Below are 17,842 nucleotides of genomic sequence, written 5' to 3'. Positions count from 1 at the left end.
TTCAGAGTTACTATTGAGAGATATGAGTTTAGTGTCACCATGATATCTATTCAGCCCTTGTTTTTGTGGAGTGTTCCACTGAACTTCTTTTTAAAGGGGAATTTTAAGAGTCCCCGTTAAAATTTCTTACAGAGCTGATTTGGAGGTCACATATTCTTTCAGTTCCTGCCTGTCTTGGAAGCTCTTTATCTCTCCTTCCATTTTGAATGAGAGCCTTGCTGGATAAAGTATTCTTGGTTGCATGTTTTTCTCATTTAGGACCCTGAATATATCCTGCCAGCCCTTTCTGGCCTGCCAGGTCTCTGTGGAGAGGTCTGCTGTTACCCTAATACTCCTCCCCATAAAAGTCAGGGATTTCTTGTCTCTTGCTGCTTTAAGGATCTTCTCTTTATCTTTGGAATTTGCAAGCTTCACTATTAAATGTTGAGGTGTTGAACGGTTTTTATTGATTTTAGGGGGGCATCTCTCTATTTCCTGGATCTGAATGCCTGTTTCCCTTCCCAGATTAGGAAAGTTTTCAGCTAGGATTTGTTCAAATACATATTCTGACCCTCTGTCCCTTTCGGCGCCCTTGGGAACCCCAATTAAACGTAGGTTCTTCTTCCTCAGGCTGTTGTTTACTTCCCTTAATCTATCTTCATGGTCTTTTAATTGTCTCTTTTTTCCTCAGTTTCCCTCTTTGCCATCAGTTTGTCTTCTATGTCACTCACGCATTCTTCCACCTCCTTAACCCTCAGTGCTAGGACTTCTAGCTTGGATTGCATCTCATTTAATTGATTTTTAATTTCTGCCTGATTGGATCTAAATTATGCAGTCATGAAGTCTCTTGAGTCCTTTATGGTTTTTTCTAGAGCCACCAGTAGCTGTAAAATAGTGCTTCTGAATTGGCTTTCTGACATTGAATTGTAATCCAGATTTTGTAACTCTGTGGGAGAGAGGACTGTTTCTGATTCTTTCTTTTGAGGTGAGGTTTTCCTTCTAGTCATTTTGCTCAGTGCAGAGTGGCCAAAAACAAGTTGTATTGGTAAAAGGAGAAAAAGAGAGAGAAGGAAAGAAAAGAGAAAAAGAAAAAAGAGAAAGAAGAAAAAAAGGGGAAAAAGAGAAGAAAAAGAGAAAGAAAAAGAAAGGAAAAAAATGGGGGTGGGGTGGGGGAAGCAATCAGTAATCAAGAAGAAAGAAAAAAAAGCACAAAACAAAAACAAAAAAAAACAAAAACAAACAAAACAGGGGGAGTATCTTCCGATTCTGTGTACTTTAAGTCCCTTGACTTCCCCTGGAACTGGTCCGTGTCCCTGGTCTTCTGGGGGAGGGGCCTGCTGTGCTGATTCTCAGGTGTTAGCACTTGGGGGAGCTGCTCTGCCCCTGCCTGGTGCAGGGCTCAGTGGGGGTTGTTCACCCCGTGAGGCCCGGGGAGGAAGCCACAGTGGCGGGGGCAGCTCTGGGACCCTGGATCCAGCCCCCGCAGTAGCTCCGGGGCTCTCCTTCTGCAGGGCCTGGGGGCTCCGGGGCGGGGCCGCTGATCTGCTCAGTTCCAGGCAGGAGCGTCCTTGCTGTCCTGGGCCCTCCCGGCCTCTGCCTGCCCCGGGGGAGGCCGGATCCTGGGCTGTGTCCCGGCGCCCTGTGCTCCGGGGCCTGCGCTGTTGGATTCGGCTCCCGCCCCGCAGCCCCCTCCGCGGAGCCGCCGCCCGAGCCCCTCCGAGCTGCTCCGGGTCCCGCGGAGCGCTGCAGCCCTTAGGGAGCTCGGTGCATCTCCCCGGGGCGCAGTTCCTGTACATTGATTATCAGATTTGTCCCTGGGGGAGCCCGAGGGCATCCCCGCCTTTCTGGGGATCCTGCTCCACCTCCCTGCGAGCCCCTTTCCGCGGGGAAGGTCGGTGCAGCTCCTGCTCCTCCGGGACGGGGCTCCCCTGTCCTGGGGACACTCGCCCCGGCCTCAGCCCGGCTCCTCGGGCCCCTCCCCCTCGGAGGCCTTTTGTGTCTTTATTTCTTTTTCCCCGTCTTCCTACCTGATAGAAGCGCGAACTCTTCTCACTGTAGCGTTCCGGCTGGTCTCTCTTTAAATCTCAGGCCGAATTCGTAGATTTTCAGGATAAGTTGAAGGTTATCGAGGTAATTTGGTGGGGACAGGTGACTTGGGGACCCTACTCTCCCGCCATCTTGCCCCTCCTCCTCAAATGATTTTTTGTTATTTTCTATTTTTTGTATATCCTCTCTTTATATATTTATTAAGAGCACATTTTAAAGAAATAGAAGAAAAAATATTTTTCACCATGTTTATTTCCCTTTTAGTTTATAGCTGTGATCTATTGTAAATGGAGACAAAAATAAATTTAAGACTTACTAATTTTTAATATTAGAATATCTAGTGGTATTGTATGTGATTTTTTTTAAAGGCAGAGAGAGAAGGGAAGGGAGAAAAACAGTTTCACATGCATATAAATAAGTACTTACTCATTTAGGAAACAGAGGCTGAAGGTGAAACCCCCAATTTTTTTTTATAGCTATCTCATTCTTCAATGTTATTAGAGTGCTTACTTCCCTAGTCCCTATTGTCAGCATATTTAACTTTGGTTTTTACCGATTTTTTTCTTTTTTCCATAAAGCAGACCAGCCCTGAAGCTGTCTAGGGTCCTAAGTTATCTAGCGGGATATGATTCCCCCCTCTCCTTTCTCAGTCTGGAGATTAAAGATGAGCATGTTAGTATGAGGTAATTCTGTTTTTTTCCTACAAGTTTCCTTGAACTGTAGTTTTTGAGTAAGTAATCAGAATTTATTACTGCTATTTGAAATTATAATTCACTTACCAACAGCCCTTTCTATGCTGAGAAACAGACTGTTTTTATTTAAAAATTTTAACATTTATTTTTGCAATAAACGTTTATATTCCTGATGAATTCCAAAGATTTTCAGAGAGAAGAAAGTATAAATTTGAAAGATTTACATCTGCAGTTTAGAAGTTTGGGTCAATTTACCAGCAAATTGTCTGAATATTCTTGCCTAGAAAGACTATTTGATTGCCTTATTTTGTTCTCCGAAAAAAGAAAGAAATCTGATTCACAATGACTGCTGGTTGCATTAAGAATTAATTTCCCTGTTCTAATTTTCTATGCCCAAAAGGAATCCAGCTTTTTGGCCTATTTTTTTAGCTTGCTATGGTAACAAAAATTCTCGCTGTGTGGGTGGAGACGAGTTTTTAGAGAACCTCAGGCATAAATGGATTAAGTACTGCTCATAGCTCTTTAGATTTCCTGTCACTTCTAAGAAGCATTCACTTTAAACGGGGCTGCCTAAGACATTCATCAGTGGAGAAATATTCTTAGGTGCCATAAAGCATTCAGTCATATGCACAAACTTTTGGTAACTTTAATTCTGTACCACGTGTTTCCAGGGTGTAAAAGTTCCTTTAAAACAAACACACGCATAGCATTCTGTAGTGTAAAATATTTAGATGTACACAATACTTGTAACTGGAGAAATTGTACAATGAAATAATCAAAACCATCTTTAGTTCTGCAATTGAAATTAAGTTGGTCAAGCCTAAATACCTGGGTGGGTCAGTCAGTTTAGCGTCTGCCTTCGGCTCAGGTCATGATCCCTGGGTCCTGATACTATGCTGTACATGGGGCTCCCTGCTCAGTCAGGAACCTGCTTCTCCCTCTGCACCTCCCCAGCACTTGCATGCATCCAGGAGTTCATAGGCTCCTTCTCTCAAATAAATAAATAAAATCTTAAAAAAAAAAAAGAGAGATTAAGTTGGTCAGTTCTATCAGCTACTTGCTTTTATTTATTTATTTTTTAAGATTTTATTTGTTTATTCATGAGAGAGACAGAGAGAGAGGCAGAGACACAGGCAGACAGAGAAGCAGGCTCCATGCAGTGAGCCCGATGTGGGGCTCGATCTCAGGTCTCCAGGATCACACCCTGGGCTGAAGGGGGCACTAAACTGCTGAGCCACCCAGGCTGCCCAGCCACTTGCTTTTATATAATAGGAACTGAACTCAAAATATCCTAACTCCTTGCTTAATTTTTTTCATATTATCTATATGACTTAAAATACTAATATTATAAAACAACTCACAAATAAGGTAGAAAAGAGCCCAGTAGAGCAAAACTCAAATTGTATGTGTATTAAAAGGTAAACTGAGGCATACTAAAATTTCTAAGAGTGTATTTGAATTAGCATCAATTTGAATCAGAGTTAAACCCATAGGGGTTAGGGGTCACTCTCCACAAACAGGAGCTAGGGAAATGGCTTTTATAGAGCAGATGTGCAAGCAAAGCAAGGAAATTATTTGATTGTAGTTTAAGTGGGTGTCTTATTTGGGAAAGCCTGGTTGGGCTTCTTGTGATTGATTGTACATAGGTTTTGTTTTTTTTTTAACGTTGGAGCATTTATTTTTTTTTAATTTTTTATTTATTTATGATAGTCACAGAGAGAGAGGCAGAGACATAGGCAGAGAGAGAAGCAGGCTCCATGCACCAGGAGCCCGACGTGGGATTCGATCCCGGGTCTCCAGGATCGCGCCCTGGGCCAAAGGAAGGGGCCAAACCGCTGCGCCACCCAGGGTTCCCAATGTTGGAGCGTTTATAGGAATTTACCATAGTTTAGGTTTCAGTTTGCTTAAGTAGTCTTGCAAAGGCATTAAAGCTGCCTCAATCTAATGCCATCTTTGTTTAATTATTGTAATACATACTTCTGTGTGGGAGAGTATCTTACACCCGTATCTGCTCTTACTGCCTGGATGAATAGAACAGAGAGAGCTTGTTATACGGTCATTTTATGAATCTTTTTTTTTAGACCAAGGAGTAGATATATGAATTAATATGGGATGCATAGAAAAAAACTTGGCCACATAAAGTGTCTGGCTCAGGGAAAGCTTTTGGTTAGGCAAGAATCGGTTGTCTTCTGAGGGGTTGTCAGAAAGACCGTCTCATGACCCCCAAGCTATTTGTTCTAAGAAGGTTAATGTTGGGTATGTTATGGGAAGGTCCACGTAGCCCCTGGAGGAAACAAGAACTAGACTTGGAAAAACAAAGGTTACTCTATTCACAGGACTCAATAAAGAAATAACCCTGTGCCACTCAGGGCCACAGAGGAGGTGACAAGTTTTGGTCAAGTGACAGTAGTCAAGGAAGGGAAAGCCTGAGCCAGAGCCTTTACTGGGTTTTCTGTGGGAGAGACAAGGAAGGGCAGAGTAAAGAGTTGGGAATGAGCTAGTGGGAGTAACTCCTGCAGCCTTTAGACTACAGAGGTGGTCTTTTAGATCTTATACCAATTTTGATATTATATTCTTGTTGTAAGTAGCCAGATTCAAATTTAAAAATCTAATTTCAGTGACTTTCAGTGTTTTTGGATATGACAAAATAAATCTAAATGTTGATCTGTTTTAACTGTTTTGGTATCCAAATCTAATTCTGATTTCTCTTTTAAAAATTAAAGAGAGAAGAAACACTACATAGACCATTGGATATCACAAATTTAACCCAGAAAGTGATGCACCATTTTGTTAGAATCTTTATGCAGTATCTTGGAGAAGAACCACATTTCTCATTCTCTGTGTATATTTTGACATTTCCTCATCCCTTGGTTCAAATGACCCTTGTTCAGTGAATGTATGTTATATTTTTCCCATTCCTGACCCTTCCTTCTTTATAAATATTTTTCTGCCAAACCCAACATATTTTTAAATAAAGATATGAAATGATTTCAGATTTTTTTTAATCACAAGAGGCTATTTTTGACATTTTAATTAAATCTCATTTTGGGAGAATTGATTGTAATGAGCATGGTTAATACTTTTTATTGGTATGAAGAGGTATAGTGTGACAATGTTAAAATGTAATTATTCAAACAGAATTTATTGAGAATATAGCTCTGTACTTCAATATGGGAGAGTAGAGGATGCAGTTAGATCATAATTACATACATTTCCTGAGAAATAAGATCAGTTCTGATTAGAAAATTCTCTAAAATCGTATAAAAAAAAAAAGGAAAATTTTCTAAAAACAGAATAATCCTTAGCTGAGTACCTCAGAGGCTCTAATGGGTTAAGTCCTTAGAATTTTGGATACTGATTTTGGTAGTTCATAGACTTTATTATTTGCATCTTGTTTCACTGCTTATATTCTAAATGGTTAATTTGCCTTTAAAATGAGCTATGGGCAACCCCGGGTGGCTCAGCTGATTAGCGCCGCCTTCGGTCCAGGTCCGGGTCATAATCTTGGGGACCCGGGATCAAGTCACATGTCGGGCTCCCTGTGAGGAGCCTGCTTCTCCCTCTGCCTGTGTCTCTGCCTCTCTCTCTCTCTCTCTGTCTCTCATGAATAAATAAATAAAATCTTATATTTATAATGAGCTATGATAGTGCTGGTATGCCTTAAATTCAGTGTAAGAGATAAGACCCGTGATCACTAAGATGGAAAACATTGAGACGGGTAATTGCATGCATCTTCATGAGATTATTGGATAACTACTGTGTTTATCAGCGGTGTTTTGCAAGATTATACCCACAATTCCAAGGGAACTTAGTATTTCTCCTGGAAAATATGCTCTGAATTTCAAGTTAGCAACTTATAAACAAAAAAATTTTTAGATGCAGATTGTTTTTAAGGTTGCTTGACAACATAAATCTATAGAAATATACAGTAGATATTGGAAGTGGTTGATGTCATAACTGTCCTGTAAACTGAAGAAAGTAGCCATTGTATTTGAAACCGCTAATTGAAATTCAACCAGTCTTGATTAAGTGACTCTCTACAGCCAATTAAAGTAAGAAACTGCATACAGGATGTGTTAAATAATCTTATTATAAATCACTGAAGTATGGTATTAGGAAATAAAATACTTAATCACTATAGAAAACAGTTTATTATTTCCATTTTACTTTGGTAAAAATGAGAAACTATGATGACTAACATGTTTTCCCAAAAAGGCTATAAATTGACCAGAATGTTTCTTCAAATCTGTTGAAAATTATCACTATTACTATGCAAATAAAATACAATTACACTTTGAAATTATAATTTGGAATTACCCGTATTAGATGTGTAAATACTGACAATGCCAATTTCTTTCGATACTTAAAGATTTTTATTAAAATTTAAAAAAAAGGATAAGCAGAATTTTTCAATGCAAATAAATGGAATATGCTCAATGTCAACACGTAGAAGTGAAGATAATCCAATGATGAAGCTCAGGATAAAAGCTAAAATGCTTAAAATGCTTATAGAGTGCTTTATTTTTTTTTTAAGATTTTATTTATTTATTCATGAGAGACACAGAGAGAGACACACAGGCAGAGGGAGAAGTAGGCTCGCTGCAGGGAACCCGACATGGGACTCGATTCTAGGACCTGGGATCATGACCTGAGTCAAAGGCAGACGCTCAACCACTGAGCCACCCAGGCGTCCCTAGAGTGCTTTAAAATGCTTATTTTTGTCCTTTTTCTTTCTATCCTGTTACCTATGTGCTTCTCGTGCCCATTCATACTGTTCCTAAGATATATCTCTATACTCCTGAGTAAGGGTATTTGAACTGTTTCCTCTTGGCAAGGTTCATTCACTCTCTCACTGCCACAATATTGCTTAAATGTCACCATCTCAGTAAGGCTTTTTCTGGGCACCCTATTTAAAATCACAACCCTCTTTTCCATCTTCCTGCCTTAATTTTTCCCATTGTATTTTCTACCATATTTTTCAGTTTACTCATTTACAATTTTTATTGTCTCTCCTCACTCTAAGCTTCACAAAAGCAGGGTTCAGCTAGTCACTGCTGTATTCCCAGAGTCTAGAATAGTGCCTCATAAATATTTCTTGAATAAGTCTGTGGCCTTATTTATGTCTGTTTTCTGACAGATATGTAAATATTTAATTGAATACTGCTAAATATATCTCAATTTGTGGCAAATTGGATATGAAGGCAGGTGGGTAACCACAGTGTATTTGTCATCAGTCTGTTTATTGTGATCATATAATGGATGTTATTTTACATTCTTACTGTGTACCAAGAACTATTCACATTGCGTTACGTCTATTAAGTAACTTATGCCTTGTAACAACCATAGGAAACATGTACTATTATTAGCACCATTTTACAGTTTAGGAAACAAGAGGTGAAATTAAGTAGCTCTTGATCTAATATGTAGGAAAGCAAGCTTCATACCAGGATAGTTGGTATGTCCAGAACCTACACTTTTAGCCAGAGGTCCATGGTTAAAATCCTGCTGCACTGGTGCTTTGCATTGCTTCATTTGTATCCTTTCTATTTATATTTCTTTGCTAAAATAGAAAATTTTGGAAGTAATCATATCTCTTTAAACCACTGTTGTTTTACAATCATTTAATTTTTTTTTTCTTCTTGCAGTGGGATGCTATCACTGAAATGGATGAACACAATAGGCCGATTCACACGTACCAGGTCTGCAATGTAATGGAACCAAACCAAAACAACTGGCTTCGAACAAACTGGATCTCCCGTGATGCAGCACAGAAAATTTATGTGGAAATGAAGTTTACATTGAGGGATTGTAACAGCATTCCCTGGGTTTTGGGAACTTGCAAAGAAACATTTAATCTGTATTATGTGGAATCAGATGAGTCCCATGGAATCAAATTCAAGCCAAGCCAATATACAAAGATTGACACAATTGCTGCTGATGAAAGCTTTACCCAGATGGATTTGGGTGATCGTATCCTGAAACTTAACACAGAAATTCGTGAGGTGGGGCCTATAGAAAGGAAAGGATTTTATCTGGCTTTCCAAGACATTGGGGCATGCATTGCCCTGGTCTCAGTTCGTGTTTTCTACAAAAAGTGCCCCTTCACTGTTCGTAACTTGGCTATGTTTCCTGACACCATCCCAAGGGTTGATTCTTCTTCTTTGGTTGAAGTAAGGGGCTCTTGTGTGAAGAGTGCAGAAGAGCGCGATACTCCTAAACTCTATTGTGGAGCTGATGGAGATTGGCTGGTTCCTCTTGGAAGGTGTATCTGCAGTACAGGATATGAAGAAATCGATGGTTCTTGTCACGGTAAGAAAGATGCACTCAAATAATTTATCATGCATTTAAATGATGTTTTAAAGAGGCAAATTTGTTTTACATTCATTTTCAAGTAATACATTTTCAAATGAAATTACTGGCAGAATTGATTGTGGAAGAAATTATTAACTATAACATAGTTTCTTATTATTTTTTTCTCCTAGGAAGTGTGTATAAACATGTAAAATAAATTCTATACCATGACCAGCGATTCTTCCATATTGACTTCATAAAGTAGTTAAGCCATATGAATGGCTGTATTCACCTAGTTTTTATAAAGTAAAGCAAAATTAATAACAGCAACAAAAAACAAGGGATTCAAAATGGATGTTTGCTCAACTTTCATGTTTGATAACTTAGAATGTGGCATTTAAAGATAGTTTGAAAATAATTCTCCTTCATGTTGAATTGTAGTAATTGAATAGTTCCTAGGTAAGATAAAGTTATATTTAAATAAGTGAGGAATTCCACATATATGTTTCAAAAACATACAGGATAATTTATGAAGGTGTTATATGTTTGGTGATTGAATACTGACTATGTCAGAGCTTAATTTATCTTTTGCTACTATTTTTAAGACTTATTTTTTGAGGGAGAGAGTGCACACGTGTGCACACACCCACACACACCCACACATGCATGCGTGCACGCCCTGGCAGGGAGGGGCAAAGTGAGAGGGGAAACAGTTAGGAGCCTGAGCTAATGACCTGACCTGACGGGAAACTAAGAGTAGATCAGGAAACTAAGGGTAGATCTCTTCACAGACTGTGCCACCCAGGCACCCCTATCTTTTGCTACTATTTAATACAATTTCTCACCACGTAACAAATTACCTTTTAGTTGTTGTAATAGTAGTATTTGTGTATGATTTTTTTAGGAAATATTAATACAACACAATGCTAACTAAGTTTAGAACTATCTCTTTTACAATGATATGATAACAATATAATTTTTAAGATGGAAGATTTTTTCTTTATATGTGATGCATTTTGTGAAAGCTTATTAATCTAATCAATTTATACATTTACAAATTTTAGATAGAGATAATATACATCACTTGTGTTTGGATTGGGACTTGTAATCAAAACACAAATATAGAAATAAAATTATGGCTTGATAAATAGTAACATAATACAGATATTTCCTTCTTAATGGTAGTTGATTTATAAGTTTGTTTTCTGTAGCACCATGTTGAATTTATTTACTTCTTTGTTGGTGATATATTCATGTTCTTTAAAAAAGATGAGAATAAACAAGAAAAAACATGCTTGTATACATATAAGGGTCATGGAAAATATATGTGAATTTTTTAAGGTCTTATCTATTTATAAACACTTGCGCTCTTGAATGTTGAAGATTTCACTAGAATTTCCAATGATGATTGTGTTTGTTTAAAAGTATTAATATCTTATATGTGGTATAGTTTTTATAAGCATGAACCAGCTTTCCTCCCCTGATTTTTAAAAGATGTTTCTCTGAAGCTTATCAATAGATTGAATTCTAAATTTTATTCACCCTTAACAAGGATTTAGGATGGAATAGTCAGAAATTATTCTTTGAGTGAGGGGGTTTTATAGGATGTATCTACACACTGGAAAATAAACTGAAGAAAAATTAATATATGTGAATAATCAGTGTAATTAAGAGGATAATAAAATAAAAGTTAAGGATAAAACATTACACATACTTAACCGTGTAGTTTTAACATGGTTTAATTTAGATAGAAGCTAGGCATTGATTGGTAAAAATAATAAAGATTTTTAAAATATGCAAAGAATAATTCTCAGGACTTGTATGATTAGCTTTTATTAACTATTTGTATTTTTATGGTATTAATCATGGAATAAGAGGTAGTGATAGTTATTGATGGCTATATTTTTTCTTAATTAGTATGTTTACTCTTGAATTGCATTCTTATTTATATGCCTTAAAATTCTTGTATTTGTTGGGTAAGGATGATTTTGGACAAACGGTAATCATTATCAGCTTATGTAGAGCTACTGGTAGACTCATCTATTTTATGGCTTGTTATCTTTATTTTAATTTATTTGATTCTAGAAATATGAGAGAGTGGATATAATACAAATGTTCATCATCTCCTTGTAGTGGATAGCACAAATTGGAAGAATCAAGCTTGAATTCTAAATCTATGGCTTATTAGCTTTGAAAGCATAGTTTCCTTATCCATAAATAATGTAGTGGTACTAGTCAACTCATGATAAAGTATATGGAGAACTAATAAAAACACGTGAATCTGCTTAGTTCCAATTGAATACAATAAATTACTGTTTACAAACACAGGGGAAGCCAGAGTGAATGTTAGACACCTCATTTTTAGAAAGAGGTATTTTATACTACCACCAGTCTCCATTTCAGAGTACTCACTTAAGTGTCTGCTTTTGACATTTTGTATTATTCCTTTATTTCCTTTGATAATATTTTTTTATCAGATTCTATCATCATCCATCAACAGCTTATTTCATAACCAAATCTCTGAATTACATGTAACCTAAATGGCCAATTGATTGGAACTTAAATGAATAAAATCATATGTCAAATAGCATATGGTCACATATATAATGTGAGATATGTGTGTGTATATGTGTGTGTATGTATATATAATATGTATATATTATTATATATATAATTGAAGAAGAAAAAACAGTGTCTTTCTATCATTTATTTTGGTCTGTTTTGTTAGAACATTTCATTTAGTTGAGCTCTTAACATTTTTGAGTACCTATTAATCTGTTAATCACCTTGGTAGGTAGTAGACATAAATATAAATGAATCTTATGTTTTATTTATCTGTTGTTATTGAAATAAAATAACCCAAACTTACTAGCTTAAAACCACACCAATTTATGATTTCTCAGGGCTCAACTGGGCAGTTCTTTTGCTTTAGGGTAAGCAAAGGTCACTAATGCAGCTGAACTCAGCCGTGAGGCTGGAATGTCAGAATGGCCTCTCATCTTCCAGAGTTTATTTCTATGTGGTGTCTCGTCATTTAAGAATCTGGTCTAAGATTTTTTTATAGTGCAGTGGCTGCCTTAGGAGGGAGTTTTCCACATGGCCAGGTAGAGTGAGTATATGAGGGGGTACTATACAAGGGGGTGAATTCCTGGAAGTATGTTTAGGGGGAGCTGCCAGTGTGACAGTATGCCACAGTCCACTCTGGATTTTCATGATTCAAGTCCCTCCTTCAGGCACAAAATCCCACATCTTCCCAAACATTTATTCCATTATGCATTGTGTTGACATCCAGAAGAGTACCATTTAAAATTAGCTCAGGATGTAAATGAAGCCTCATAGCTCAAGTCCCTCTTGACCTGGAAAACTAAGAACTAAACAGATAAGTTATCGTTCCTCACACACACCATACACATGGGATACAGACAGGGTAATTGTAAAAGATTCTCCCCTTCCTAAGGGCTGGGAACACAGCAGTGCCTGGTCCATTGTGAGTCTGAAATCCAGCCAGATGTTGTCAGGGTCTCTTATAGTAAGGCAGGGAGTGTGCTTTGCATCCCACATCTACCTTGGATTGTATCTCTGTGGTTATTGGGTGGGTGCTCTGAGTTGTCCCATTTCTTCCTTCCTTCCTTCCCTCCATCTTCCCCCTCCTCTTTCTTTCTTTCTTTCTTTCTTTCTTTCTTTCTTTCTTTCTTTCTTTCTTTCTTTCTTTCTTTTCTTTCGTTTCTTTCTTTTATTTTTCTTTATCTGTTTTCAGCCTCCTTATTTATAAAATTATGTATATGTCTGTTTCACCAGGGCTGTCAGATAAAGGAGGACTATTTTAAAAACATATATGTAATTCAGGGTAAAAATTTTATTGATATGAGTCATCATAAGGCACTGAGAGAACCAAGCTCTACTTGTACTTACAGGCGGACACTATTGATATACCTACAGAGTGCTCTGTAGTGCTTTGTTTCTTCTCCTTTCTGTGAAATAGTAAAGTTTTCTTCAGAAAAGATTGCAGTAGATGAGATTTAGTTGCTTTAGATCTCAAAAGCCATAAGAATTATCTTACCTGCAGCACCTCGGTGGCTCAGTTGATGAGCATCTGTCTTCAGCTCAGGTCATGATCCCAGGGGTTCTGGGATTGAGCCCCCATGTGCTCCCTGCTCAGCAGGGAGCCTGCTTCTCCCTCTCCCTCCCCCTGCTTGTGCTCTCTCACTTGCTTTCTCTTTCTCTCTCAAATAAATATATAAAATAGTTTTAAAAATATCTTTCTCCCTCATTTTATAAATCAGGATGCTAAATTACTGAGAACAGAATTTTATTCCCTGAGGCCACTCAGTAATTGATACCAGACCAAGAACTAAAGCCTCAGTATTTCTCAGTCTGGTCTTTGTGTTTTCCTTCCCTATTTCTATCCCCTCCTCTGTTTCTCCATTTTTTCATTCTTCCTGTTTCTCATTCATTTCCTTATCTCACTGCCTATCCACTAGTTCCAAGGAGCACTAAGTTCTTCATCAAATGAATTCATCATTCATTTTGTTCTTCCTTATTCTTTGGAATCTGATATGAACACAATTTACAACAGTATCTACATATTTGTTCTGAAATTCCAACTAACTGGGAATAATGGAAAAATATATGGACTTTTCTGAACTTTGATGTAAGATATGATAAAAAATATGACGAGGTTTTAGAGATTTTGATAATTTACTTGAATGGATTTGAGAACTCTTGATCTGCTATATAACAAGAACACAATAAACACAATATACAATAAATTCTAGTGAAATAGAATTAAACTATATTTACCCATACTACCAATGTTATGAATATTTATTTGTACTTATTTGTTGTATATTTGTTTGCATTTAAATAATTTATCATTATATTTTATCCTAAAAGTTGTACTACTGGATGTTTGGACATGTGATTCATTTCTCTATAAGACTGTTAAGGCATATCTAGATACAAATTCTAGCGCATATAAGGGGAAAGTTCTCTTGTTCTTGCTATCAATCAGGTTTAAATAGACATAAATATTACATTAAGCAGATATGCTAAAATTTAAAACCAAACAATAGTTTAGGTTTCTGTTATATACAGTAAGCAATATTTTATTCTTGGCTCAAATCTCAACTTATTTTTCATAACTATTTTAATTTTATCTCATAAGTTTATGATTAAAACTATCATACTTAGGCATTTTGATGTTACAGATTTTATTTTTTTAATTGTCTTAATGTATTCCACAAAGGGCTTGAATTAAAAAATGATGTTAATTCATAAAGCATTGATTTACATCAAATAGTCTTTCACTGAATATATCTAAGAATATTTTCACACTATGGAAGAAGTAATTGGAAACAACATGAAAAATTGAATGCAATTTTAGTTCAGTTGTGAGTTTTGAAGTGACATGAATTTCTAATAAATTCCTCTTGGATATTAATTTAGAATAAATCTCATTAAGACAGTGGCACTTATACTTAGAGATGATAGAGTTTGGGTTTTTAAACCTGCTGGGAATATATATACATATATACATACATACTGCAGGGATATATCCCTTAAGCCTATAAGGATCACATGACATAATTTTACAAAATAACAATAGACTATGGAAATAAAAGTTCTGAAACACGGAGGAATTTTTAAAACCCTTCTTCTGGGATGCCCAGGTGGCTCAGTGGTTGAGCATCTGCCTTTGGCTCAGGGGTGATCCTGGGGTCCTGGGATTGAGTCCCACGTGGGGCTCCCTGCATGGAGCCTGCTTCACCCTCTGTCTGTGTCTCTGCCTCTCTCTCTCTCTGTCTCTCATGAATAAATAAATAAAATCTTTAAAAAAATAAAATCTTTTCTAGGTAGATGCTTTTATTTATTTATTTTTCTCTAGTGTTGCTTTAAAATTCAAGAGGCATGGATGGTGGCAGTTCTCGGACGATTGCGTTACTGTTCGCAGAAGTGAATGGGACACACAGGGCCTTTCAGGACATAGCTATTGATTTGAGCTCCTGAAGGGCGTTGTTATTAAGGCTGCATGGCTCTATCCTCTGCCGCAGTTCAGAAACATTTATGCTCTGTGTTTATGATCTCCTGTCCAATCATGTTATCAGAGAGGACTGTGGAAGCAGAGAGCATAAAGAAATTTTGAGACACCAAGATTTGCCAGCATTAAATAAGGGAGTTTGAGGATATGATGGAAAGCTAAAAGGTGAGATTGGGATCAGAATAAAAGGGCATACTTATTGGCCCAAATAGTATTTTCCCTTTCTAAAGGTTCTCAAAACTAAATATAAACTCTTACAATATAACCTTCAATTCCAAATAAAGCCGCTTTTTTCATGAAGCAATTCCCAACTTTCATCTAGCTTGAGGAGAATATGAAATCAAGAGGCTCCAAGGAGTCTAAAAATAGAAGGTATTATTTCCAAGAAAGACAGAGTAAAGTTAAATAATTATATTTTGTCCTTTGTCACAGTTTTAAAAATAGGTTAAAACATAAGCTGGGTTGAAATGATCATTTTTAGTATATTATTTTAACCAAATTTTAACTTCGATTCTAGTACCTTATTTTACTGTCTGCTGACTTGAATGCTAAACTCATATTTCTATAGAGGCTGTCCATAATTTTTAAAAAATCCTTTCTTAACACAAATATTTCAAAAATAAGATAAAATTATTTAGCATCTCTCTTCACTTTTCAAACATGGCATGCCATGCCACTCACTGAAATTGCTACCAGTCTTGAAATTTAGTTCTACCTTTTTTTTTTTTTTCAGAAAAAGGATCTTATTTATTTATTCATGAGAGACACAGAGGCAGAGACATAGGCAGAGGGAGAAGAAGGCTTGCCATGGGCAGTCCGATGTGGGACTCGATTCCAGGACCCCGGGATCACGCCCAGAGCTGAAGGCAGATGCTCAATCACTGGGCCACCTAGGTGCCCCAGTTCTACCTTTTAAAGAAACAAAATTAAGAGGTTTATAAAGTCAACACTTAGATACATCAAGATATATTAAGTTTGTATGCTTGCTATTTTTTCTGTTACTATTTTCTGTTACCTGGGTTCAGTATTCTATTTGCTAAAGTTTATTTTTTGATAGATCTTTTGGCAAGGTACTGTAAGTATTTAAATTCTATTTAGTGGATATCTAAATATATCTTTATTTTAACCTCCTTTTTCAAAGATTGTTTACTTGGGTACAGAATACTAGGTGGCTATTATTTTTCCTCAACGTTCTGAAAATACTATTTCCCTGTCCATGACAATCTATGGAAACTATAGTTGCTAATGTTCTTCTGAGGAATTCTCATTACTTGGGAGATTATAGGTTCCATATGTTGGTCTTCAGTTACATTATGATGTAACTGGTGTGCATTTATTTTTTCCTACTTTGCATTTTTTTTAAATTAAGAAAGTGTGTGTATTATATTTTTCTTTACTTCTTCTAGATTACCTATTAGATATTTATTAGAGACTTTCCATAGTATCCTCTTTGTCTCTGATTTTTAAAAATATTTCAACTTTAGCACTAATTTCTAGGTTATAAATTTTCACTTTTGACTACACCTAGTTAAATTTACCTCATCTGTTGAGTTATTTTTATCTTCATTAGTTTTTTCTATTCATTTTTTTTCATTTCTTGATTTGTTTAAAGATTTTATTTATTTTTTCATGAAAGACACAGGGAGAGAGAGAGAGAGAGAAAGAGAGAGGCAGAGACACAGGCCGAGGGAGAAGCAGGCTCCATGCAGGGAGCCCGAAGTGGGACTCGATCCCGGGACTCCAGGATCAGGCCCTGGGCTGAAGGTGGCGCTAAACTGCTGAGCCACCCGGGCTGCCCTGGATTGTTTTTGTTTTTGTTTATGTTTTAATTTATACCTGATGTGTTTCATAATTTTTCTCTTTTTTTTTTTTCTTTTTTTTTTAACATAATTTTTCTCTTTTATAAATGTTATTTTATTCTTTATGAATCTTAATCACACTAAAATAATTTTGAAACCAATTCAGTCTAAATTTATATCCTGATCTTAGTGCATTGGCTCTATTTTTTTTAAAAGTATTAGTGTCAATTGTGTACTTTGGAATTATTACTTGTAGTCGAACTTGTTTTGTTTCGTGTCTTTTTATTTTTTTTTACTTGGAAATTTTGTAGTTGCACTAATTCTGCTCCCTGAGGCTTTATATAGAGCAAATCTAAGAGCACTAATAAATTTACTCCTGGTTGACAGGAGTTCCACCCAATATAATGATTCGGGGATCCAGGCTTCTTGCATTCAGTGGACCAACTATATCTTAAAGAGTTTTGTAGTTCTTTGTGCCCAGTTCAGAAATTGTAAAAGGAGATTGGAGAAGGTACGTGTGCTTTTTAACCACCTCAGATATGAAGAGACACATCATTTCTAATCACATACCAGCAGTGAGAACTAGTTATATGGCTAGTTATATGGGTGTTAAATGCTGTCCCTGGCTCAGTAGTGATGTCCCAGCAATGATTCTAGGTTATGGCGGAGGAAGCCCCAGTTTTTGTAGATACTTAATCATCTCTGTAATAGTCTGTCATTTCACCCACAAAACATGTATGCTCATCCTCATGTATCTGGTGATACGGAATTTTCTCCACCAGGTTCAAATATATTGTCTTATCGACTAGTGACCCACAGTCACCAGTAGAGGAATGAAGAGCCCTCTACCCTAACAGAAAATTTGCAATGTTTGAAATAAATAGAACACTCTCATTAAGAAAGGAGGATAAATACAGCTATAGCCATGATGGGCAGGCATTGTGAAGAACCTCAGAGCAGATACCACATTAAATTCACTGAGACACTCTTACCCATTG

At 36.7% G+C, this 17,842-nt stretch overlaps 1 protein-coding gene across 8 annotated transcripts in view; it reads left to right on the top strand.

Moving 5' to 3' along the window:
* EPHA6 (EPH receptor A6) overlaps positions 1–17,842 on the top strand; it is an 867,085-nt gene that overhangs the window by 182,007 nt on the left and 667,236 nt on the right. For 7 of the 8 annotated variants that reach the window (XM_041755016.1, XM_041755005.1, XM_041754987.1 and 4 more), the window contains one exon: positions 8,363–9,026. In XM_041755016.1, coding sequence (XP_041610950.1) covers positions 8,363–9,026 — 664 coding nt within the window. Of the gene's footprint in view, positions 1–8,362; positions 9,027–9,199; positions 9,335–17,842 lie in introns of those variants that run through there. The other variant, XM_041755044.1, reaches the window with a different exon arrangement.

The sequence above is a fragment of the Vulpes lagopus genome, chromosome 1 (assembly GCF_018345385.1).
Source record: "Vulpes lagopus strain Blue_001 chromosome 1, ASM1834538v1, whole genome shotgun sequence".
In the NCBI taxonomy this organism is placed as follows: Eukaryota; Metazoa; Chordata; class Mammalia; order Carnivora; family Canidae; genus Vulpes; species Vulpes lagopus.
This window is presented reverse-complemented; position numbering and strand designations above follow the sequence as displayed.